Source organism: Canis lupus, chromosome 6 (assembly GCF_011100685.1).
Source record: "Canis lupus familiaris isolate Mischka breed German Shepherd chromosome 6, alternate assembly UU_Cfam_GSD_1.0, whole genome shotgun sequence".
NCBI lineage: Eukaryota > Metazoa > Chordata > Mammalia > Carnivora > Canidae > Canis > Canis lupus.
The window spans coordinates 26,652,181-26,677,244 of NC_049227.1; the positions used below are offsets into that span (position 1 = coordinate 26,652,181).

General features: G+C 40.9%; 1 protein-coding gene and 1 long non-coding RNA gene across 2 annotated transcripts in view; both read left to right on the forward strand.

Annotated features, from left to right (window-relative positions):
- Positions 1–25,064, forward strand: part of LOC102154816 — a 393,058-nt gene that overhangs the window by 40,977 nt on the left and 327,017 nt on the right. The gene's annotated exons all lie outside the window — the stretch shown is intronic.
- LOC100683946 (nucleolar protein 16-like) lies at positions 633–1,834 on the forward strand. Its single transcript, XM_038540254.1, is given in 2 exon segments — positions 633–1,078; positions 1,362–1,834. Coding segments are annotated over 2 exon segments (531 nt in total). The 3' UTR covers positions 1,447–1,834.

The window sequence follows — 25,064 nt, forward strand, 5'->3', positions numbered from 1 at the left end:
TGTGTGCTCTGAAATCACCTTGGACAATGTCCTCTTCTCTGTTGCAGCCTTAGCCACATTGGGCATTTTAATGCCTGGAGTGTACCATGCTCCCTTCATCATACCTGAAACATACTACTCTCTTCCTTATCCAATTACCCCCTCTCAGTCTTCTGGGGGTGAAGTAGGGTTAGTTCCTGAGGGATGTCTTCCTGAACTGCATACCCTATACCAATCTGGCTAAAAATCTCACTGTTGAATGTTCTTAAAGCACCATAGAAGTAAGTCTCCATGGTAATGCTCATCACACTTAGAGTTTTCCATTTTATTAATGTGATTATCGTACTAATTTCTGTCCCCCTGCTCCCACCAAGCAAAGCTCCAAAGGGGCAGGGAACCTGCCTAACTTTCTTTAACCTTGTAAACTCAAAACACCAAGCACAGAGCCTGGCATACAGTAGGTGCTCAATAAATATTTGTTGAACGAATGAATAAATGGTCACTAGTGGTTCAATGGTCCCAGGGGGACCCTATGTTAATGATTTCTTGAAGGACCCTGGTTCTGTTTGGTCCTGGGAGGTTTCTAGACTAAAGATTGGCAAATCTGGTGCTGCGAGGGAGAGACGCCTGGTCGCATTTCGGTGGTCATTGCAATGCCCAAGGCCAAGGGGAAGACCAGGAGACAAAAATTCGGTTACAATGTTAACCGGAAGAGTCTGAACCGGAATGCTTGACGGAAAGCAGCGCCACGGATTGAGTGTTCCCACATCCAACATGCCTGGGACCACGCTAAATCCGTGCGGCAGAACCTGGCCGAGATGGGGTTGGCTATGGACCCCAACAAGGCAGTACCCCTCCAAAAGAGAAAGGTGAAGGCCATGGAGGTGGACATAGAGGAGAGGCCTAAGGAGCTTGTGCGGAAGCCCTATGTGCTCAATGACCTAGAGGCAGAAGCCAGCCTCCCAGAAAAGAAAGGAAACACACTGTCTCGAGACCTTATTGACTATGTGCACTACATGGTGGAGAATAACGGGGAGGACAAGGCTATGGCCCGGGACGAGAAGAATTACTATCAAGATACCCCAAAACAGATTCGGAATAAGATCAACTTCTTTATTTTTTTTTATTTTATTATTTTTTATTATTTTTATTTTTTTTAAGATCAACTTCTTTTTTTTTTTTTTTTTTTTTTTTTTTTTTTAAAGATTTTATTTATTTATTCATGATAGTCACACAGAGAGAGACAGAGAGGCAGAGACACAGGCAGAGGGAGAAGCAGGCTCCATGCACCGGGAGCCCGATGTGGGATTCGATCCCGGGTCTCCAGGATCACGCCCCGGGCCAAAGGCAGGCGCCAAACCGCTGCGCCACCCAGGGATCCCTAAGATCAACTTCTATAGGCGTTTTTACCCAGCAGAGTGGCAAACCTTCATTGAATCTTTGCAGAAGAAGATGGAGATTGAGTGATTGGCTGATACCTACCCTGGGGCTGAGGTCTCCTCCTGGACCAGAGAAGCTGGAAGCCAGGGTTTAAGGCAAGAAGGGGCATGTGGCTAGATGAGGCTGGTCAAATCCCATGGAATCAAAAGGTTATACACACATGCAAATAGACACACTCACATTCCCTTCTCTGGGGAAGGAACTGTCTCCAAGAGGCTTCTGAGGGCCCTGAAAAAAGCCAGAACCTACTGTTTTCAGTGGGTGGTTTACATACAGTCTGTACATAATAAAACAAGGCTATTTTATTTTTCTGATGGTTATGTGTTCCCCTCATGGCCAGGTCCCAGGTTTGCCCCTGTGAAAATCAACTCAGGGCAGAGAGCCCATCTAACCCTTTATGTGCTGCATTCCCACACCCTCTTAGGTGTGGCCTCCCTCCTCTTGTCCCATTTTGGTTCCATTGTTCTGCCTTGGTTTCCTGCACAGCATTCACCCTTCTACAGAAGCCTGCTGCTAACCCTGGAGTGCTTGGGCAAGGGTCTCTCTCCCCAACACTATATCTTCAACTATTACAATACCAAATCTCTCGCATTTCTAATGTTTCCTCCTCTAATCTGGTTCTTACTGCTCTTCAAAAGAATTGGGTGTTTTTACATAGGTCATTTCACATAAAACCTTGTTAAGGTCTGTGGCTTTATTTTATAGGTAAGGAGACTGAGGCTTCATAGGTCAATGTGAGGTTTGAAGTCAGGTTGGTCTAACAGCTAAGCCTGGGCTTTCACTTGCTATCCTCCTCTTCAGTCCCATACTGTCAGGGCAGGCTGGAAACTGACAGGGTCCCAGAAACCCCTCCTATGGGAGGTAGCTGGCTTAGCTCCTAACAGTGACTAACCCTTGTGAGCAGTGCACACAACCTTTGGAATCTAATCTGCAGCTGAGTGTGTTTTTTGTTTCCTTCTTTAAATAAGTAGGCTCCACGCCCAATGTGGGGCTTGAATTCATGACCCTGAGATAAAGAGTTATATGCTCTACCGACTGAGCCAGCCAGATTCCCTACTTGTGAGGGCTTTTATTCGGCCTCAGAACACATCTTACACGGCATTCCGAATTCTGGCCTTTAATAGCTGTCCGATTGTTTCTACCCAATTCAGGTGCCAATTTTAGGAAGCCTTTCCTACTACTGTCACCCATCCTGTTGCCCCTACACCCCAGACTTGCTTAGCAATACTTACCAGTCATAACTGCCTTTTCATCTGCTTGATGTCCCCTACCAGACTGGGCTTGAGTGCAGGCACCTTCCTTGGGAATCCAGAGCTGAGCCCAAGGCAGCTGTTGGGGGAATGCTCCATCCTAACTTCTAGCTCCCAGGGATGGGGCAGCCAGGTTTGGATACCTCCCAAAAGATTTGGAGTTAGGCCAAATCCCATGTTCCTTACCACCTCACTTCCAGGTGCACTGAAGGGCCAGGGCACTGGGATTTGCTGTTGACAAATGATTGTGTCACTGGAAGTATCCTACGACCACCCTCCTTACCTGCCCCTCACTGGAACTGTAATACTCAAAATCAGAATTCAAATAAAACAATATTTGAGTTTGGGGGGGAAAAAAAAGACTGGCAAATCTTTTCTAGAAAGAATAAGATAGTAAATATTTTCAGCCTTTTGGGGCAGACAGTTGACTAGGTTGGAGGCTGGAGGGCTTAATTTCCCCATCCATAAAAAGGGATTACAACAGCTCCTAACTCATATGATTATCATGAAGGTTCGCTGAGCTAATATATGTGAAGGCTGCTGCGTAAGTGTCACTGGGGTTTTAGCTATTATTGTTGGGCTCATATATGGTGGGGACACAGGCAGCACAAGCATACATCAGTAAAGAAACACACGCTAGTATCAGCTAGAAGGAAGCAGAGCAAACAAACACCCTACTGGATTTACACGTGCGTGTCAGTGACAGACAGCTCGGATTAAGGAGCTGAGATGTCACAGCGGGGAGAGCAGCCTTGTTCCCAGAGGGAAACAACAACCTGCAGAAAGAAGTAGCACAAAGCTTCGGGAAGGTGGGGGGTGGGGTGGGGGTAGTAGCTTGAGGAAAAAGAGGAGCAGCAGAGGAGGCTGTGATTCCCTGTAATATTTTCCCTCGCAGAGTCCCAGGGGTTCCGGCAGAGGCCTTAATCGCCTATTCTAGGCATCGGAAGCCTAGCTCCTTGCTCGTGAGAGCTGTGCTCCCTCTTGCCTCTCTCTGTCTCCGTTAGAGCCTAATCATATTTGAAAGTAGTTTTTATCTGTGATTATTCATCCGTATGTGAGGAGCTTATGGGCCTAAGCCGCCCCTTTCAGCAGATCCAGGCACGTGGCTGTTAATACGCACAGTCCTGGAGCTGCCAGGAAGGCCAGCCCCCCCCCCCTCCCCCGCCGGCTGTCCACGCAGGGGGATTTTTGGAAATTCCAGGGGAACTGCTTTGGAGGTGGGGAGGGCAAGGCAGACAGTGCTGGCAAGGGGACCCAGAGCAACACAAATAGGAGAACTAATAGCAGGACATCCAGGCAGGGCCCTAAATTGATAAAGTAGGCTCGCCCTAAAGGCACAGCTCCTCAAACGGTAATAAGGTGTTGTCTGTGAGGATTACACATTAGTTTAGAGAACAATATTTCATTCTCGCTAGTGCTTCTAATCTGCAGGAGATGTGCGGGGTGAGGCTTAATGCCACCCCCCCCCACCCCCCCGCCAGTTCAGGTTAGTCCTCTGTTAAATAGTGGTGAGGGGGAGGGAGATTTTACCTCTTTCTAGGGTGGTGGGGTGCAGACATCAAGGCAGGGAGCCAGGACCGGGGCAGGCCAAGGACAAATTCTGAGGGCACCAGGCAGGCTATGACAAAGCCAAAGCCATGGGATTGGCCCTGTTTCTCATCCTGGTGTTTCTTTTTTTTTTGGTATTGTTTTACCATGTTGTGATGTAATTCAGATTTCATACAGCTTACCCACGGACAGTGTACAATCCAGTGGTTTTAGTATATTCACAGAGTTGTGCAACCATCACTACAATCAGTAGTGATTTTTTAAAAAGAGTTTATTTATTTATTCATGAAAGACACACACACACACAGTAGAACACTTTCATCCTCTGAAAGAAACCCCATATCTATTTAGCAGTTACTCCCCATTTCTCACCAATCTCCCAGCTGTAGGTAACCACTAATCTAATTTCTGTCTCTGTAGATTCTATCTCTATAGATTCAACTATATGCAATTGAAATTGTACAATATATGGTCTTTTGTGACTGGTTTCTTTCACTTAGCATAATATTTTCAAGATTCATCCATGTTGCTCTAAGGACAGCACTTGATGGGATGAGTGCTGGGTGTTATACTGTATGTTGGGAAATTGAATTTAAATTAAAAAATATATTAAAAAAAAGATTCATCCACGTTGGAGCATGCATCAATACTTCACTCCTTTTTATTGCCAAATGATATTCCACTGTATGGGCATACCACATTTTATTCATCCATTCATCTGTTGATGGACATTTCATTTTTTAAAAAAGATTTATTTCTTTATTTTAGGGAGAGACAGTATGCACATGAGCAGCAGGGTGGAGAGAAAGGGAGACAAGCAGACTCCCTTCTAAGTGGGGAGCTTGACATGGGGCTCAATCCCAGGACCCTGAGATCATGACCTGAGCCGTAACCAAAAGTTGGACACTAAGCCCTCCAGGCACCCCTTCTTATCATAGTCTCAATGAGCATTCCAATAACATATTACCTAAAAGGAGCACTTTTGGCAAATGTGGTCAGGGATGCAACTGCCATTCTCTCCTAGCGTGCTGCAGATCCAGATACGTGTGTCCTCACCGACTATTTGCCGGGTCTAGGTTAAGAGTACATACAAATAGAGGCTGTACATACTGTATGTCTGCATATTTAAATATAAATCAATATATGTTCCATTTTCCTAGCTTGGTAAAAAAAACCTTTGTAATGACAAAATTTAAAAATTCAAATAAAGCTAAGGTTTTACAAGAGCAAAAGTTGGCAAAATATCAAACTGTCAAAAGATGGGAAAATATACTCAATCAAATTATTGGACACTTTCTAGACATTCTGTTGGTGGGCTGGCAGGCAATGTTTGGATGAGTATAAAAAGATACATATAATTCCTAAAATATAGATTCCATAAATTTTATTTTTCTTGCCTTCATTTTAGCAAAATCACTTGTTTTCATAATCATGATATTCACTGATTTATATCTGTTGACAGTAATGGTTTAGTGATTAAAATAAAATATCAGACTCAAAATATTCAACATTTGGATATAGTTTCACCAAGAAAGTACATTATAGTCAGGATAAAAATTAAAAAATTAAAGTTATTTTTCATGTTTTCAAGAAAAGCTACTTCTTCCTAAGGTACTCAATATCATTTATCAAAAATGAAGGGCAAAATACAAATTATGAGTAAATGTGAATGCTTTAAATATTCAAATATTTTAAAAATTTAGATAAAGTTGAAATATAATTTTTGAAATTTTAATTAGATTTTACTATGAATTTTTATTTAAAAACTATTCAGAATTCTAATTTTCTGTGTCCTATTCAGTTGTCAATGTCAAGAATCAGTGTCATGGGTCCTATGTTGTGCCCAGACTTCTGCACATATGAAATTAAGAGTAATATAAATTGTTTAATATTGCATTCTCCTCAGCCATTGCAGATGCCGTCCCGCTTCCTGCAAAGGTCCAGAGCTGCAAATTGGAACACAGAGAGAAGCAAAAATAGGCAGTTAGTACTATGGGGAGATGGTATGATGCTGTGCAAAAATCTATTGCATTTACTCCATCTGAGTCTTTAATAAGTCACTGAACTTGTCCTTTCTCTTCCTAAGTGCTCCTGCCACTCAGATCATTTTGACACTCCACAGCTGTGCCCATCTCAGTCTTTGGCCTCAGTACTACACACAAGCCTTCAAGCCCGTCAGACATAGTTGCCTTCTGGTTTGGGGACAGAGGTCAAAATCTGGGAGAAGTGACTCTCTGGTGCCTGAGTGGTGTTACTGATGAGAGTTGATGTTTTGGGTGATGGTCAGGCTTTGATGGTGCTGGTGCAGAGCCCAAGTGACAGAGGGACCAAGGACCTCAGGTCTGAAGGTGGTCCTGCAGATGTGTGTGGGTGAAGAAGAGTTTGAGGAATGGCATTTTTTAAATATTTTTTTTATTTATTTATGACAGTCACACAGAGAGAGAGAGAGAGAGAGACAGAGGCAGAGACACAGGCAGAGGGAGAAGCAGGCTCCATGCACCGGGAGCCTGACGTGGGATTCGATCCCGGGTCTCCAGGATCGCGCCCTGGGCCAAAGGCAGGCGCCAAACCGCTGCGCCACCCAGGGATCCCGAGGAATGGCATTTTCAGTGCAGAAACTATCTCCTTTTTTTTTTTTTTTAAAGATTTTATTTATTTATTCATGAAAGACACACACAGAGAGACAGAGAGAGAGAGAGAGAGAGAGAGAGAGAGAGGCATAGGCAGAGGGAGAAGCAGGCTCCCCATGGGGAGCCTGATGTGGGACTTGATCCCAGGACCCCGGGTTCACGACCTGAGCCAAAGGCTCAACCCCTGAGCCACCCCACATGTCCCAGAAACCACCATCTTTTGGTGCTTGTGAGAACTTCTCTCCATATTCCTTGTCTAGGAGGCTTCTCACTTCTGATGTGACTGTTCTGTGAATAATACTAAGTGCTGAGGTGTTTATGGGTCAGAGTGGTGGGCCTTTCCACTTTATTTAAGGATGCAAGTATTATTTTCTTAATACTGGTGGCTTTTGATTTTGTGGACCAAAAGCATTGCCACAGATACATATTCTTATCTACAGATAAGAACTAGGCAAATGCTGTGGTATTTGGGAAAAAAAAAAGTCAACAACCACCCAACCTCACTTGATCAATTTTATTTGAGCTATTAGCCAAGAATATTTTGCACTAGAGACTTCTTACATCAAGTAATAACTGAACGTTAAGCAAACAGATCATTAATTATTAACATGTAGCTGCTATTAATGTAATCCTTTACATATCAGTAACACCAGCATTTGGAAGGGGAATAGTAAGCTAGTTATTAAAGGCATCTGCTGTACAAAATAAGAATATAAGGGAAGGGAGAAGAAATGTGTGGGAAATAATCAGAAAGGGAGACAGAACATAAAGACTCCTAACTCTGGGAAACGAACTAGGGGTTGTGGAAGGGGAGGAGGGCAGGGGGTGGGGGTGAATGGGTGACGGGCACTGAGGGGGGCACTTGACGGGATGAACACTGGGTGTTATTCTGTATGCTGGCAAGTTGAACACCAATAAAAAATAAATTTATTATAAAAAAAGAATATAACCACATTCCCTTTGCTAAATTTTTTAGATGATCAATCTCTAAATTTTCCACTAAGGAATGGGTGTTAAAATTGGGAGAGAGATGTAAACTCCAGTCCGATGTCGAAATATCTGATCAAGATGCCAAAAAAAGCAGTATTTAGAAGGCTCAGGACTCTTGCAAACCCCAAATCTACCTTTAATATTTGATCTAGATACTTCACTGGCCAAACTCAGGACAATGTCTTTTTGGGAATACATTTTCTTTTACTTATTTTTTGGAATATAGATTATATATTTGCATGGTTAGAAAACTAAAAAGTAAAAAAAAAAAGAAAATTACAGTGAAAATTCTTCTTCCTACACTGCCCTCCCTGCCAATGAGAAATCACTTTTTTCATATTTATGTATCTGTCCAGAGCTCCTTTGCAAATATTAACGGATAATAATTTTGACTCTTATTTCACAGAGTTTTGCATCTTGGGTTATTTACTTATATACCCTGGATATCCTTTCATATCAGCACACGGAGAGCTTCCTTATTTTTATTTCCAACCACACAGTACCCTATTAGAGGTTGCCCATACTTTATTTAACTAGTCTACTCTAGATGGATGTTGGGTTGTCTCCAACTATTACTTAGGCTAAACACACTGCAATGGATAGTCTTGTACATGCATGATTTCACATGTATTTAGGATAAATTTCCAGAAGTAGAATTGCTGGCTCAAATTGTACATGCATTTGTGGTTCTGCATAGGTATTGCCGCATTGTCCCTCCCTGAGGGTGGCAGCCCTGTGTGCTCCCACACTAGCAATGAAGGAGAGCATCTGCCTCCCCAGTGCTCATTTGTGTTTTTGCAGAACTGAGTGGGAGACTGTCCCACTCAGCATCAACTTTGTAGGAGAGACGAGCACCATTCACTCCTTATTTCCCTATCATTCTGCAACCTTTCACTCCTTGCCACTTGCTCGCTGCAGGACTGTAGCCAAGTTACTTATGCACCCCTGCCTCAGTTTCTTCATATGGAAAATGGGATGTGAGTACCCACAGCTTATGGTAGCCTGGAGCATTCCATGAGCTAATGCCCACAAAGCACTGAGCAAGGTGCAAACCTCGCTCAGCATTAAAAATGCTGTCTGTTGTTACATGAATCAAATAAATAATGCCCCTTAGGGACTGTTCCAGCTCTGCCTCTATTTGGCCAGAGTGTATTAACACCTATGTGCTAAAACTAGAAACGCACTGAACATTTTTCTGGAGGCATCTTGGTCAACAAACATGAGCTCCTTCTTTGGGTTTAATCTGCAAGGAAACTAGAAGTTGCTAGTGGCAAAAGGGAGGTGATGAGGATAGTAGAGTAGGAGCAGTTTCAGTGAGTTTTGGAGAAGGAGCGCCAGCTGGTGCTTACGAGTGCTTTGGCACCAAAATCCCCATCTCCAGGAGGAGGTTCTGAACCATGTGTTCCAGATACTGGGAGCCCCAGGGTACTGTCTGGCCAGGAAAGTTTTGCCAGGACAGGCAAGGTTCTAGAATCCCGAGTGCTGGGAAGGGGTTGGAGATGGCGCTACTCCCTTGGGCCAAGCAGAGTTGTCAGCAAAGCTTTATGGTCGAAGGCTCTTTCCCTGGAGTCAGACAAACCTGAGTTCAAATCTGACTTTACCACCTGCCAGGCAGATCCCCTCAGGTGCACTCATATTTCTGGTCCTCTCTTTCTTCATCTGTCATTTGAGGATAGAAGCCACAAGAGAAGTATTCTCGGACTGCTTCTGTATTCACAGGGAGGCTGTGAGGACTACATGATGTAATGGTTCTTAGGCATGGAGCACCTTGCCTAGCATATCATAAGCACTTGATAAATGTCAACAACTATTTAGGACATCAAATGAATAGGGCTTTACAAACTCTGTGTCTCTGGGACATAAGAGGGAGACTCCCCTCCTACCCCCCCTAGGGTGGGGGAACAGTCTACATCAACAAATTCAAATCATAAAATCAGAAAAGACCCATTTGGATGGATGTACAGTTATAGAGGAAAAGTGCCTCTTAGCATACATGTTATTTGCAACAAAGCAAAACGAATTTGTAAGCATCTGATTGCAGATGCAGGGGAAGGAGATCCTGGAAAAATTTCCTGCGGTCTTGAGGCAGCAAATGGAAAATGAGTTGTATAGTACTGATTGCTGCTAATTTAAGACTTATAAAAATCACCGATAATCTTTTCAGTGTTCTCAGCTTTTCTATGTTATTTACTAAAGATAAAATAGCCATACTTTTCCATACATTATCAGTATCCCTTGATCTCATTTCCACGTTAAGGACATATGTTCCTTAAACACTTTTACTGCTTCTACCTTTTTTTTTTTTTTCTTTTTTCCCCCAAACCATCACTCTCTGTAAGATCTTAATCCTTGTGCTTGGGAATCATCAAGTGTGCTTGATCATCAAGTAGCACATCAGTAGTGCTCCTCTCTTTGCCTGGAATGCCCTGATCTGTCTGCCATGCCTGGCAGGTTCCTGCTTCCCTACCAGCCATCAACTTCCTTCTGAAGTATTTCCCAGTATCACCAACAGCCATCAATGGCTCTTTCTTCTTTGATTCTGTAGGGTTCTATTTAATGTTTCTTTTATAACAATTTTCATATATATAGATGGCTTGAGTTCTTCGTGTACACATCTGTTTCTCCCCTCACACTGGGAGATGTTTGAGTGAAGGATTACATCCCTCCTTCCCTTTCTTCCAAGTTCATCAAACATGTATTAAGTGTCAAGTCCTATGATAGGGCCTGTGACTAAGGGAATGAATTAGACACACTTCCTACTCTGTAGGGGAGAGCTCAACTAATTTGGGAGCAAAGTAAAAAATGAGACACAGAACTAATTGTTGTTTTTTGTCTCCTATATGTGCCCATTATTATTCCCATCTTATTGGTGAAAAGCATGGGTCAGAGAGGAGATATAACTTGCCGAATAACGCAGGGCTTGCAAGAAGCTATAAGATGATGTCTAGGTGAGGGTCGGGAGAGCCGCAGGAGGAGGTGATGCCCAGCAACATGGTGACTGTGAGGATTTGGCCAGGTGAAGAAGTGCAGGAACGGAGGAGGAGGGGGCAGGCTGTCCAAAGGCTTGGGGGATGTTTGGAAACTGCCTCTTACAGATGAGAGATAACAGTCAGGAAACACAAGAATCTCAAGAGGTGGCTTGGGGGCCTGGTCATACTACCTAACTCTCCGATCTCTTATCATCTCTCCTCCGCATGGCCCTAGGCAGTATCTTCTAGTCTAAATGAGAGTGAGACAGGTGGAGAATCTCTTCTCTTCCCATTGCTTTTACTCAAGCCACTCAGTCAAGGACAGGAATGTTCTTTCTTTTATTGCATGGCAGTTAATAGAAAGGGCTCTGGAGGTAGGCTGCTTGGGGCTTGCATCCTGGCTCTGCTACTTACTGGCTTTGTGACTTTGGGCAAGGTGTTAGTATCTGTACCTCAGTTTCCCTACCTGTAAAATGTGGTTAATGACAATAGCTAATTTGTGGTGTTTCTGCAAAAATTTAAAAATTAAAGCATTTAAAACACTTAGGACAGTACCTGGCACATCATAGGTGCAAGGTATATGATGATGATGATGCTCGTCATGACAAGAGTGGTGATTAAAATTACTCTACACAAGCCTCCTCTCCCCTGGTTCTTTTGTACTAAATATTAATGGCTTAAAGTCATAACCAAATGGAAATTAGTTCTTTTCCTCCAAGACAAGGCGAGCTTAGACTTAAGGTTTAATTTGCTGTCTAGTGCAATAAACAAAGGGAAGAAAAACAAAACCATTACATTTTACCTTAAAATAGTAGGACTGCTCACATGTATGTTATACCCAAAGTTGTTTGAGTTGATGTTATTCAAAAATGGAAGCAATCTAATCCAATCCATTTGCTACAATTATGATGGATAAACTGAAGCTCAGAGAACGGAACTGACCAATGCATGGTCACATAGCTATGGGACTAGAACTAGAACACATGTCTCCTGCTTCCTGTTCATGTTTGTTGGGGTGCCCCACAGCCCTGAAGAAATATAGCCATTCTCTATCCTATGACAGGATTCAAAAACCATTTTTTTTTTTTTTTTTTGTGAAAAGCATGATAGTAAATATTTTAGGCTTTTTGGGTCATATGTCTCTGTCACAATTGAACTCTGTTATTATAGTGCAAAAGCAGCTGTGGATGGTATGCAAATGAATGGATGTGGCTGTTTTTCAGTAAAACTTTCTAAAAGGTGATAGGCCAGATTTGACCCACAGGCCATGGTTTGCAGATCCTTGGTCTGTGGCATCTGGAGTGTTAGAAGTGAATACCAAGGCAATATATGCTTCTTTCTATGAAACAGAAGCTGATCATCAAATGATAAACATGAAGTGGGAAACGTGTGTGAAGTAATAAGGAGAATTAGGCAAAAACCAATTTTACACTTCCAACCCAGCCATTCCTGTTTCCTTTTATTTCTACATTTTTTTAAAAGAAGATTTTATTTTATTTTATTTTAAAAAAGATTTTATTTATTTGAGAGAGCAAGTGAGAGAGAGAGAGAGAGAGCATGAGCAGGGGGAGAGGGAGAAACAGACTCCTTGCTAAGCAGGGAGCCTGACGGAAGACTCTGTCCCAGGACTCTGGGATCATAACCTGAGCTGAAGGTAGACACCTAACCAACTGAGCCACCCAGTCATCCCTTTTTATTTTATTTTATTTTATTTTATTTTATTTATTTTATTTTATTTTATTTTATTTTATTTTATTTTATTTTAAAGATTTTATTTATTTATTCATGAGAGACACAGAGAGGGACTTGATCCCAGGACTCTGGGATCACGTCCTGAGACGAAGGCAGACACTCAACCACTGACCCACCCAGGCGTCCCTATTTATTTATTCTAGAGAGAGAGAATGAGTGTGAGAGAGTGCATGTGTGCACAAGTGGGGGTAGGGGAAGAAGGACAGACAGAGAAAGGGAATCTTGAACAAATGCCACATTCAGCATGGAGCACACTGTGAGGCTTGATCTCATGACCCTGAGATCATGACCTGAATAGAAATCAAGGGTTATATGCTTAACCAACTGATCCACCCAGGTGCTCCTAAATTTTCTTTTTTTTTAAAAGAGAGAAAGTAGAGATGGCAATTTTTCTACATTAATGAATAAGATTAAGGGAGACATTTAGTAAAATCGTGTCAGTTACCATGGTATCCCTGGTACAACTTGCCAGAAACTCCAACTAAAAGGGCAAATTTTATCTATGTGACTCAGGTAATTTTAATCTATAGCATAAGAATTATCCATTTAGCTCCCAGAGATTAGCTTGCTTTATTAGGATATAAAAAAAAATAAGCAGAAAGAAGAGAGAAAGTGTTGAGAGATGATTTGCTTTAGTTTGAGGAAATCAGTCCGTAGTTAATTAGGGCAAACATTAGAGGCCACAGACAGGTTAGCAGAATGAGGCTTAATTGTTATCAGGTAAGTGTACAGTTAAAATACCACGGAGCATTCTTTCTGTGAGGTACATAGTTACGTGCATCTTTTGAAATTGTTCATAATGGGGAAATATATTAATTATCTTTTGCTGCATGGTAATTACACCCAAATTTAGCAGCTTAAAACAACACACACTTATCATCACACAGTTGCCATGATCAGGAACCCAGATGCAGCTTAGCTGCTTCCTGTGCTTCAGACTCTCTCACATGCCGCCATTAAGGTGTCAGCCAGGCTGGGGTTTCATCTCAGGGTTCTAATGGGAAGGATCCACTTTCTAGCTCTTGTGGTTGTTGGCAGGGTTCAGTTCCTCGAGGGTCATTGGACTGAGGGCTTCAATCCTGTGCTGGCTGTTGGCTAGATGCCAACCTCAGTTCCTTGCCTTGTGGGCATCTCCAGTATGGCAACTTTCTTTTTCAAAGCACAGAAACCAAGAAGGCAATAGAGTCAACTAGCAAGATGGAAGTCAGTCTTGTGTAAGTAATGATGGAAGGGACATCCCATCACTGTTGCCATATTCTGTGGGCTACAAGTAAGTCACAGGTCTTGTTCACGCCAAGAAAGGAGATTATATAAGGACATGAAAATTAAGGGATGGGGATGATTCGGTGGCATTTTGGAGTTTACCTACTAGAGGGAAGGAGTAACAGTGATGTTAGCCTGTAATGAGAACAAGACCTTCCATGTTGGGAAGGTCTCTGAAGGTGTATTTAAGATTTTATTTATTTATTTATTTATTTATTTATTTATTTATTTATTTATTTATTAGAGTGTATGTGTAAGTGGGGGAAGGACTAAAGGGAGGGGGAGAGGGAGAATATCGAGGAGACTCTGTGCTGAATGCAGAGCCTGATGCAGGGCTTGATCTTACAGCCCTGAAATCATGATCTAGGCCAAAATAAAGAATCAGCTACTTAACCAATTGAGCCACCCAGGAACCCTTCTGAGGCTGTATTTAAAGGATTAGTGATTTTTGGAGCACCTGGGTGGCTCAGTGATTGAGCATCTGCCTTTGGCTCAGGTCATGATCCCGGGATCTTGGGATCGATTCCCACATCGGGCTCCCTGCAGGGAACCTGCTTCTCCCTCTGCCTATGTCTCTGCCTCTGTCTCTGTCTCTCATGAATAAATAAATAAAATCTTTAAAAAAGAATCAAAGGACTAGTGATTATTGATCACTGTCATGGACAGAGATGGGGGGATGTGTGCACATACTACACATTTTCCATCTGTAACATGAAACTCTTTCTAGTTTCTGGGAAATCTGAATGGTGTGGAGACCATTCAGTTTCATTAAATTTAAGTGCTAGATAAGACAGGGCCCATGAAACATTGGATTCTTTTAGTGACAAGCAACAGAAAATCTAACCCAGGTGGCTTAAGATAAGAGAAAATTTATTGGCTTACATAATTGGAACATCCAGGAATAAATCTCAGTTCAGGGCTTAACACAATATATATTTGTTTATTTTTTAATTAGAGTTATTGAGGTATAATTATGTTCCTAATAATTGATGCTGATCATCATTGCATGTGTTTATTTGCCATCTGCATAACCTCTTTGGTGAAGTGTCTGTGCATATCTTTTGCCCATTTAAAAAATTGTATTCTTCACTATTTTGAGGATAAACACCATTCTTGGATAGAATTCTTATAGGTCAACTTTGAGTGAATAGAAACCACAACAGTAATTATATAATGAGGCCTATTTTTCTTTAAAAAAATTGAAAGTATGTAAAAGAATGTAAGAACTCCAGAGACAGTAAAATAACACAGCCTCATATAAAAATACTGGCATTTTATTATTATTAAGTTTTCAGAGTTCTTTATATTTTCTGGATGTGAACCCTTTACCAGAAATATGTTTTACAAATACTTTACCCTACTCTATGGTTTCCATTTTCATTATCCTAATAGAGCCTTTTGAAGTTTAGAATGTTAATGAAATCCCGTTTGTCAAATGTTTTTTTAGGGATAACACTTTTGGTGTCATGTCTAAGAAATCTTTGCTTATCTCATGATCACAAAATTTTATTCTGTGTTTTCTTCTAGAAATTTTATAGTTTTGCATCCTACTTTTAGGTCTGTGATCCATTTCAAGTTAGTTTTTGTATAAAGCATTTGTCAAGGTTTGTTTATTTATTTATTTGCAAGTGGCAAACCAATGATTTCAGCACCATTTTTTGAGACTACTCTTAAAAAAATTTTTTTTTGAAAGAATTGGAGAGTGTGAGCAGGGGAGGGTCAGAGAGGGAGAGAGAGAGAAAGAGAGAGAGAATATCAAGCAGGCTCCATGCTCAGCACAGATCAGGGCTCACCCTCAGGACCCTGAGATCATGACCTGACCCAAAATTAAGAGTTGGAGGCTTAACTGACTAAGCCACCCAGGTGCCCCAAGAATACTATCCTTTTTATATCAAATGGCCTTGATGCATTTGTAAAATGCATTTGACCATATAAGTGTGGGTCTCTTTCTGGATTTTCTATCTTGTCTCTTTTTACAAGGGTATGCTTCCTCAGAGTTGGCTCTGTGTTTTAGGTATACTCCTTTTCTCATGATAGCTGACAGTAGCTCCTGGAACCTGATTCTTCAGCCTCATGTTCAAGCATCTTTAGTCTGGTATTCACCACAAAAATACTGAGATTGATCAAGTCTGATTAGGTCATGTGACATACACTGATTTTTCTGGCCCTGAGTCGTCTCCTCTACCTGTAGGATTAGTAATAGAGTCCCACTCAGACAACATAGATTAAGAGGGAAGAGTGGATCTTCAAAAGAAAAACCAGGATGGAGAAAAACCAGAAGGGAGAAAGTATATGCTGGATGGCCCAACTGAAGATCAAAAAACAATAGCGACCAAATACCCCAACAAATATTGATTCTTACTCCTGACCTGAAGATTTTGTAGTCTACAGGGACACAAGCACGGAAGAAAATAAATTGTAATAGCTTGTGAGAGTTTAACAACTCAAATGTGTCCAAGATATAGGTGAGGGAATAATTAAATCTATCTGGGTGTTCTGAGTGGACTCTGCAGATAGTGTATCTGAAAAGGATTTTAAAAATGAATAAGGAAGGAGTGCCTGGGTGGCTGAGTTGGTTAAGCTTCTGACTTGTTTTTGGCTCAGGTTATGATCTTGGGGTCATGAGATTGAGCCCTGTGGTAGGCCGTGGGCTCAGTGGAGAGTCTGCTTGAGATTTTCTTTCTCCTCCCCCCCGCCCCACTCACTCAAGCTCTCTCTCTAAAATAAATAAATCTTTTTAAAAATGGATAAGGAAGATGTGGTATATATACACAATGGAATATTACTCAGCCATCAAAAAGAATGGGTGACAGGCACTGAGGGGGGCACTTGACGGGATGAGCACTGGGTGTTATTCTGTATGTTTGCAAATTGAACACCAATAAAAAATAAATTTATTATTAAAAAAAGTTTTTTTAAATAAAAGTTTATAGAAAAGACAAAACTTGAAAGATGTAAGCACTTTAAATGTTAAATATAGTTCTCGATAATTTTATACTAATTTGCTGATGGGTATAATAAATATCCTATCATTGTAATAAAATGGAAAAAAAAATAATGAAATCTTGCCCTCTGCAATAATGTGGATGGAGCTAGAGAGTAGTAGGCTAAGCAAAATGAGTCAGAGAAAGAGAGAAACCATATGATTTCACTGGTATGTGGAATTTACGAAACAAAACAAATGAACAAAGGGAAAAAAAAGAGAGAGGCAAACCAAGAAACAGACTCTTAACTATAGAGAACAAACTGATGGTCACCAGAGGGAAGGTTAGTGGACGGGGGGATGGGTGAAAGAGGTGAAGGGGATTAAGGAGCGCACTTGCTGTGATGAGTACCAGGTGATTTATGGAAGTGTTGAATCACTATATTGTACTCCTGAAACAATACTACACTGTTATGTTAACTAAATGGAATTTAAATAAAAACTTAAAAAAAGAAAGACATTAGTCTCCATAAACAAGTGCAAAAAATGCATTTAAAACACTTAAGTGAAATATTGAAAGAAAAGGGCACAAGCCATAAATGTTTAGCTCAATATATTTTCACAATGCAAACATCCTTGAATAACCAGCACCTCTAAAGCACCTTTGCATCCCTTTCTCTCCAAAAGTGATTTCCTTACTGAGTTCTAATACCATAGACTCATTTTTGCCACTTAAAAAGATAAAAATGGATTCAAGCAATGTGAGGTGTGTCCATATAATTATACGTACTATAGTTAGTTGATTTCCATTGCTGAATAGGATTCTGTCGTTTGAATATACTACCATTTTATTTACTTATTATTGTTGGACATTTGTGAATATTCCTGGTTTTTGGCATTAAAAACCATGTTGCTCTGAGCATTTTTGAGCTTGATTTTTGGTTCACACATGTCGCTAATTCTGTTGGGTATCATACCAAGGAATAAAGTTGCTGGGTCATAAAATAAGCATTGTTCAAATTTAGTTGATTCTATTAAACAGTTTTCTAAAGTGCTTACATGAGTATAAACTTCCACTAGCAGTGTATGGGAGCTCCAGTTGTTTTGAATTGTCAACCAAACTCGATATTGTTTATCTATGAGTGTTAGCCATTCTAGTGGATATGTAGTGTCTCATAGTGATTTTTAAAAATATTTTATTTATTTATTCATGAGAGATAACACACAGAGAGGCAGAGACCCAGGCAGAGGGAGAAGCAGGCTCCCTGTGGGGAGTCGATGCAGGACTCCATCCCAGGATCCCAGGGTCACGACCTGAGTTGAAGGCAGACGTTCAACCACTGAGCCACCCAGGTGCCTCTTTCATGATTTTATTTTGCATTTACCTAATAACCAATAATGTTGAACATCTTTTAATTTGTCTATTGGCCATTTAGATATCTTCTCTTGGTGAAGTGACTATTTAAGTCTTTTGTTCATTTTTTTCTGTAGAGCAGTTATTATTATTGATAGTGATTTTTAGAAATTCTTTTATATTCTGATATGAGTCCCTTTTTAGTGATATGTGTTGCAACTATCTTCTGTCAGTGTGAGGCTTGCCTTTCCCTCTCCTAATGGTATCTTATTTTCCCCCAGTGATATCCTTTTATGCATAGATGTTCTTAATTTTAATAAATCCAATTTATCAATCTTTTCCTTTATGGTTAGTGCTTTTTTTTTTTTTAAGATTTCATTTATTTATTCGTGAGAGACAGAGAGAGGAAGAGACATAGGCAGGGGGAGAAGCAGGCTCCCTGCAGGAGCCAGATGCGGGACTCAATCCCTGGACTCCGGGATCATGCCCTGAGCCGAAGGCAGATGCTCAACTCCTGAGCCACCCAGGCATCCCTGGTTAGTGCTTTCTATGGTCTGTCCAAGAATCATTTCTTACCTGAAAATAATGAAGATACATTCAAATTTTACCTCCTAAATGCTTATTATCTTACCTTTTACATTTAGAGCTATAAACCATTCGGGATTTATTCTTCTGTATGGTGTGAGGCAGGTGACAAGTTTTACTTTATTTTTTTTTTCCCATTTAGATATCCAAGAGACCCAACACCATTTCTGGAAAGATTAATTTTCTCATGTCCTTTGTGTTTGTAGATGCATTAGTCTGTTTCTGGACTCCTGCATTTGTTTGTCTATTTTTGTGCCAGCATTACTGTCCTAATTTCTACCACTATAATAAGTCTTAATTCCCAATATAACATGTGCTTCTACTTGTTGGTCTTTAAGATTGTCCTGGCTAGTCTTAACCCTTTGCAATTACATATAAATGCAGTTTTGGATTGGCTTCTCAATAGCTTCCATAAAAACACCAAATGGGAATTCAATCGGAATTGTGTTAAAGATCTACAGATCAGGGCACCTGGGTGGCTCAGTCGGTTAAGCATCCTCCTCAGGTCATGATCCTGGCATCCTGGGATGGTGCCCTGCTCAGGAGGGAGTGTACCTCTCCCTCTCCCTCTGCCCCTCCATCTCTGCTCATGCTCTGTCTCTCACTTTCTCTCTCACTCAAATAAATAAATAAAATCTTGAAAAATATCTACAGATCAGTTTGCAGAGAATTGACATGCTACAGCATGGAGTCCTCCAATCCATGACCATGGTTTATCCTTCCATGTATTTAGGTGTTTTTGAAATTCTTATCAGTGATATTTTAGAGCTTTTCGTGGATCAGTCTTCCATATCATTTGCTAGATTTATCCCTAGGTCTTTGATATTTTAAAATATTATTGTAAATAGACTTTTTTATTGCCTAAACAATAAAAGTACTTTGCTGGTACGTAAAAACATCTGATGGTTTTCTGTTTATCTTGATGGTTTTGAATTGAAAGCTTATTTTTCTCTTAGGATAGGGTGAAGTATGTATCCCAGTGTGCTCTCTGAGCCTCCTAGATGCAATGCACATGGGATGCAGCATTGCCATATTGTACAACTCCAGGGCATGGTATCCACACTCTAGTCCAGGAAGGGAACATAAAGCAGCATGGGATTGGTGCCCTGTGCATTGTATAGCCTTACTACCCTATCTGAGATACATGGAAGGAGGCAGACATTTAGAGAATTACCATTCTCTGAACTGAAAAATGACTCTCTTTAATGACTTGCCTATCATTATTTTCCTCACTAAAAGGAAAGACTTTCCCTCTTCCGAGAAATGAAACAGCATCACCATATGAGTGTGCTCCCCCACCCCTTCTCTATAAGTCTAACTCTTCCTATTAAGTTTTATTTATTTATTTATTTATTTTTAATTTTTTTTTTATTTTTATTTATGATAGTCACAGAGAGAGAGAGAGAGGGAGGCAGAGAGAGAAGCAGGCTCCATGCACCGGGAGCCTGATGTGGGATTCGATCCCAGGTCTCCAGGATCGTGCTCTGGGCCAAAGGCAGGCGCCAAACCGCTGCGCCACCCAGGGATCCCCCCTATTAAGTTTTATAGCCAATTACACTTCTCTCACCTCTGGGATCTAAAGCTAACAAGTTGGTTCTTGATTTAGCAGGGAAGAATGAGAAAACAATATTATGAAAGATGGGGAAGTGGGACAAGATCTGGATAGGGCTGCTATGTGCAGGTGTACAGTTTCCGCACTGCACAAAGGCCCCTGGCCATAGAGTTTGGAGGAAGAGGGCTGAAATCCAGTTATTCTCTGATTATCAAGCTGTGTGCCCTGGTGTGGGGCTGCATCCATCCACGGGGGGTGTTTTCTCTGGATTCACCTGCCCAGATGGGGCACCTTTTTTTCGTTTTTACAGAGCTATTTTATAGGCCGATGGATGCCCTGGTCTAGGCCTTGAAGGTTGGCCCATCTTTAAGATGACCATCGATGGCTGCATTTATCAGCTTCTCTTGGCACAGATTAGCGGTATTGCCAGCATGCTGACAAAATGTTTCTGGAGAACTCCATGCCCTCTTCTACCCTTTCTGTTCGCCTTTTATTGATTCTTCTCTCCTGCCTTTCTAAGCCTGAGCCAGGAACCCTCCTGTTATTAAAAGCAGTCCCAGTTGCCCATACCTTTCATTTCCTTTGAATTACATTAATTGCCTGACAGCTAAAAAGTGAGCTGGTATTTTCAGATTTCAGCTGCTGGTCGGCAAGAAATATTTACCAGCTCCTGCAGATTTATAAAGATGCCACAGAGATGCCTGGAGACTAACAATCAGAAAATACAGCAGCAAAACAACACTATTTTTCAAGGTTAAATGCTCAGAATGCTAAAAAGAAATTGTCCATAAAGCAAAATAGGGATTCGGAAGCAGGCAGCCTGTACCCTGGACAAAAGAAAGGAGCCGGAGGTTTAAAATAAGATTTCACAGCTTCACAATAATTATGAATTTAATAAGAGGAGCTTTATTTTTAATTTAGTTCCAGTCTGGCAGCCCATCTCCTTCCTCCCTCCCTCCCCTGCTCAGCAGCATGGTAATGCTCCTTAATGTGGCCCCAAGGCTGAGGTCACAGTGAGAGCAAGGAAAGGCCTCCAGCTGTAAGACTTTCTGACGAAGAAGTATTTAGACAGATAATGTTCCTGTCCCTCTGCAGGCAGATGGGACAAACTCCCACTGGCTTTACTCCCTTCCTGGCAGTCAGAAATGTCTCTCGCTATTTAGGAAGACAGTAGGTTCTGGAAATTCCAACACAGGAAGATTTTTCCCCCCTGATAGGACCCTAGGTTTTGTCTCCTATTCTCCAGGAGAAGAGGAATAAAAAAGCTGAGGCCACCAAAGATAGACATAGACCCCCGCCCCCCAGGCCAACACCATTCCAGTGCTTACCTATCCCCTCAAACAGGTGATTTAAATGTGTCTAGTGAAGGGTCACAGATTTTCAAAAGATGCTTTTCCACAGACTGCCTTTGAGTGTGATTTGTTTTCAGGGCCACACATGAACAACATTTGTTGTTCATTTGTTCGTTCATTTATTCAGCAAATATTTATCTAAGGTCCTTTTTTTGAGGTGTTCTTTTTTATAGAGGTTAAATGGAATGAATTTAACAAAAAATGACTCAATCTAAAGTGAACAGATGAGTGGCATTTAGTATATTCACAATGTTGAACAACCATCACTTCCATCTATTTCCAAGACGTTTCATTATCCTCAAATAAGAATCCATATCCACTAAACAGTTACTACCTCAAACCTCTGGTAACTACCAATTTGCTTTCTGTCTCTATGGATATATCTATTCTGGATATTTCATATAAATGAAATCATACAATATGAAACCTTTTGTGTCTGGCTGCTTACCCTTAGCATAAATATTTTGAGATTCATCTACAGGGTAACATGTATCAATACTTCATTCTTTATTCATGGCCAAATAGTATTCCATTTTACGTATATACCATAATTTGTTCACTAACTCATCCATTGATGGATATTAAAGTTGTTTCTACCTTTTGGGCTATTCTGAATAATGCTGCTATGAACATTCATGTACCATTTGTTCAGCTGTCCATTTTAGTTCTTTGGGGAGTGGAATTGCTGGGTCATTCAGTAATTCTATGTTTAGTTTGTTGAAAAGCTGCTAAAGAGCTTTCCATAGGGCTGTACCATTTACGTTCCTATTTCAAATGCTCTTTCATGTGCTTAGATACATTAGTGGATAAAACTGGCCCTTCGTTCTTGCTGGGGGCGGGGGTAGACAATAAAGCATAAACAGAATAAACATATGTACAACATAGAAGGTGATATATTCTAGACAAAAAAAGAAAAAGACTTGGATGAGGTGAAAGAATTAGTCAAGGGGATATCTGGGGGAAGAGCTTCACAGGCAGAGGGAACAGTTAATACAAAGGCCCTGGAGTACCTGGCTTGTTTGAAGAACAAGAAGGATACCAGTGTGGCTGGAAAAGAGTAGGCAGGGGCTGAGGAGAGGGTAAGAGAAGAGATAAGAAAGGCAATGGATTGCAAGATTGTGTGGAGCCTCAGAGGCCATTTTAAGGATGTTGATTTTGAATTGAGTGATATGAGAAGCCATGGGAAGGTTTTGGCCATAGCACTGATGTTTAAAGAGGAGGCAATGCAATAGTCTGGGTGAGAGATGATGGTGAATAATACCAGAGTGAAAACAGTGGAGGTGGAGAGAAGTGGTCCACATTTTGAACATAGTTTGAAGAGAGAGCCAATGAAATTTCTTTATGAATTGGATGAGGGTTGTGTGTGGGAGTGACGAGAGTCATGGATAACTGAAGTATTTGACATCAACAACTGAAAGGGAGGGATTGTTGTCATCTGGCATGGGTTAGACTATGGATAAAATGGGACTCCTGGGTGGCCCAGTGGTTAAGTGCCTGCCTTTGGCCCAGAGTGTGATCCTGGAGTTCCAAGATCGAGCCCCACATCAGGCTCCCCGTGAGGAGCTTGCTTCTCCCTCTGTCTGTGTCTCTGCCTCTCACTCTTTCTGTGTCTCTCAAGAATAAATAAATAAAATCTTTAAAAAATAAAAATATAAAAAATTAAATAAGATGGGGTCTTGGGGAAGAAAATCACTTTTGGACATACTGTGTTTGAGATGCTTCATCAACACTAGATGTCTACTAAATCTTAGTCTTTGGGGCTTGTTTTGGAGGACATAGCTGAAAAAGAGGGGTTGGAATGGCTGGAATTTAGCATGGCAGTACCTCTAGATAGAGGCAATAGCTTGCTCCACTGTGATTTCAGGGAGAGCCCTTTATAAGGGATCCAGAGGCATTTCTGCAACAGCTTGTTTTGCTTGGTGAAAATAGTGAGTGGTAGAGATGGTGGCAAAATGAAGAACATAGATCCTATCTAAAGGGACTCAGTTCCAGCTATTTTTTCCATGTGAGAATCCAGGCTTGGGGTTGTTAGGCATTCATTTTTTTTTTTTTTAAGGAAAACTAAGTCTCCAAATTAAAAAAAAAAAAAAAAGAACTAGTCAACAAGTATATAAGACATTATCTTTGTCAGTTAAAGATGTTTGAATACGAACTGTTATATGATATTATGGAATTATTGTTTGCTTGAGTGTGATCATGGTATTGTGGATATATTGGAGAATATACTTTTTTCCCCCCTTGCCCCCAAGAATGTACTTATTATTAAGAAATTCACAGAAGTATTCCAGAGTGAAGTATTCTGTTGTCTGCAATTTATTTCCAAATAGTTCATAAAAGAAACATGTGTATATGTGTCAGGTATATCTGAATAGTAATTACACTATTATTTGAACTTTTCTTTAGACTTGAGAATTTTCAAAGTAAAAAGTTAGCTGGAGTGTGGAGGCGGGAAACAAAGCTGAATAAGAATGTCTGCAGGCAGGAGCTGACCTATAGGGGTTGCCAGTTTTCAACTTCTACCCAATAAAATATTTTCTCATTGTATTATTTTTGTATGGAAATAACCTTATTATACATGTACATTTTATACATCCTCAGGACTTCCAGTGTCCCCAGGATAGGGAATGTGTCTTTTTCCTTGAATAACTTTGGCCTCAGTTAGTTAGGAGGAGTTCAAAGACATAATGGTTGTTGCTTGTGATAACTATATAAACTATGCTCCACTAGAGGAAGAGGATCTTAGTCACTGTGGATTCCTACAAAATGCTCAGAATGAGATTCATAATATTGGCTCACAGGAAAGACACCATCTTGAAAGTTTCCTGTGAAGAATTTGTTAAATGGTACACAACAGAAATAGAAGAAGCATGCCTTGCTCTATCTCCTTTACCATCCTTTGTCTGCCTAAATGACTCCTGAAGTCGCCTGTAGGTCTATGATTTGATTACTCAGTTTAGGATCCACCTAATGGGTAAACCCTCCTTGAGGTATTTCTTTTCAGGACCCAGGACAGCACTCAGCATATGGCAGTCACTCTCTCCATAACTTGAAAGAATGAACAACTATTCATCTACTTATATCCATTGCTAGACAAGGGAATACGCATTTTATATCACATTGATTATTTACGGGGAAGGGGCTTGCATGAGATTTCCTGTATGAGTTTGGTACATGCTGAAATATTTTATTTTTGGTGTTCAATCTCAGGAGCTTATTCCCACATGGGCCACAGGACTGGTCCATCTTCAACAATATAAAAAAGCAATGTTCAGATTTCAAGTTGCTCATAAATCTGCTTCCAGCATTATCATTTTTTATCTGCCTACTTTTGTTTCCCCCGAGTTCAAAGGAAGTATTTTACCTTAGAAATGATTCACTACTTCTGGGCCACCGAGGGCTTTGAAAGCCACACAATAGAAGTTCCATTTCAAATCCCCCCATTTATAATCATGGAGAGAAGCTGGGTGTTGTCTTGGG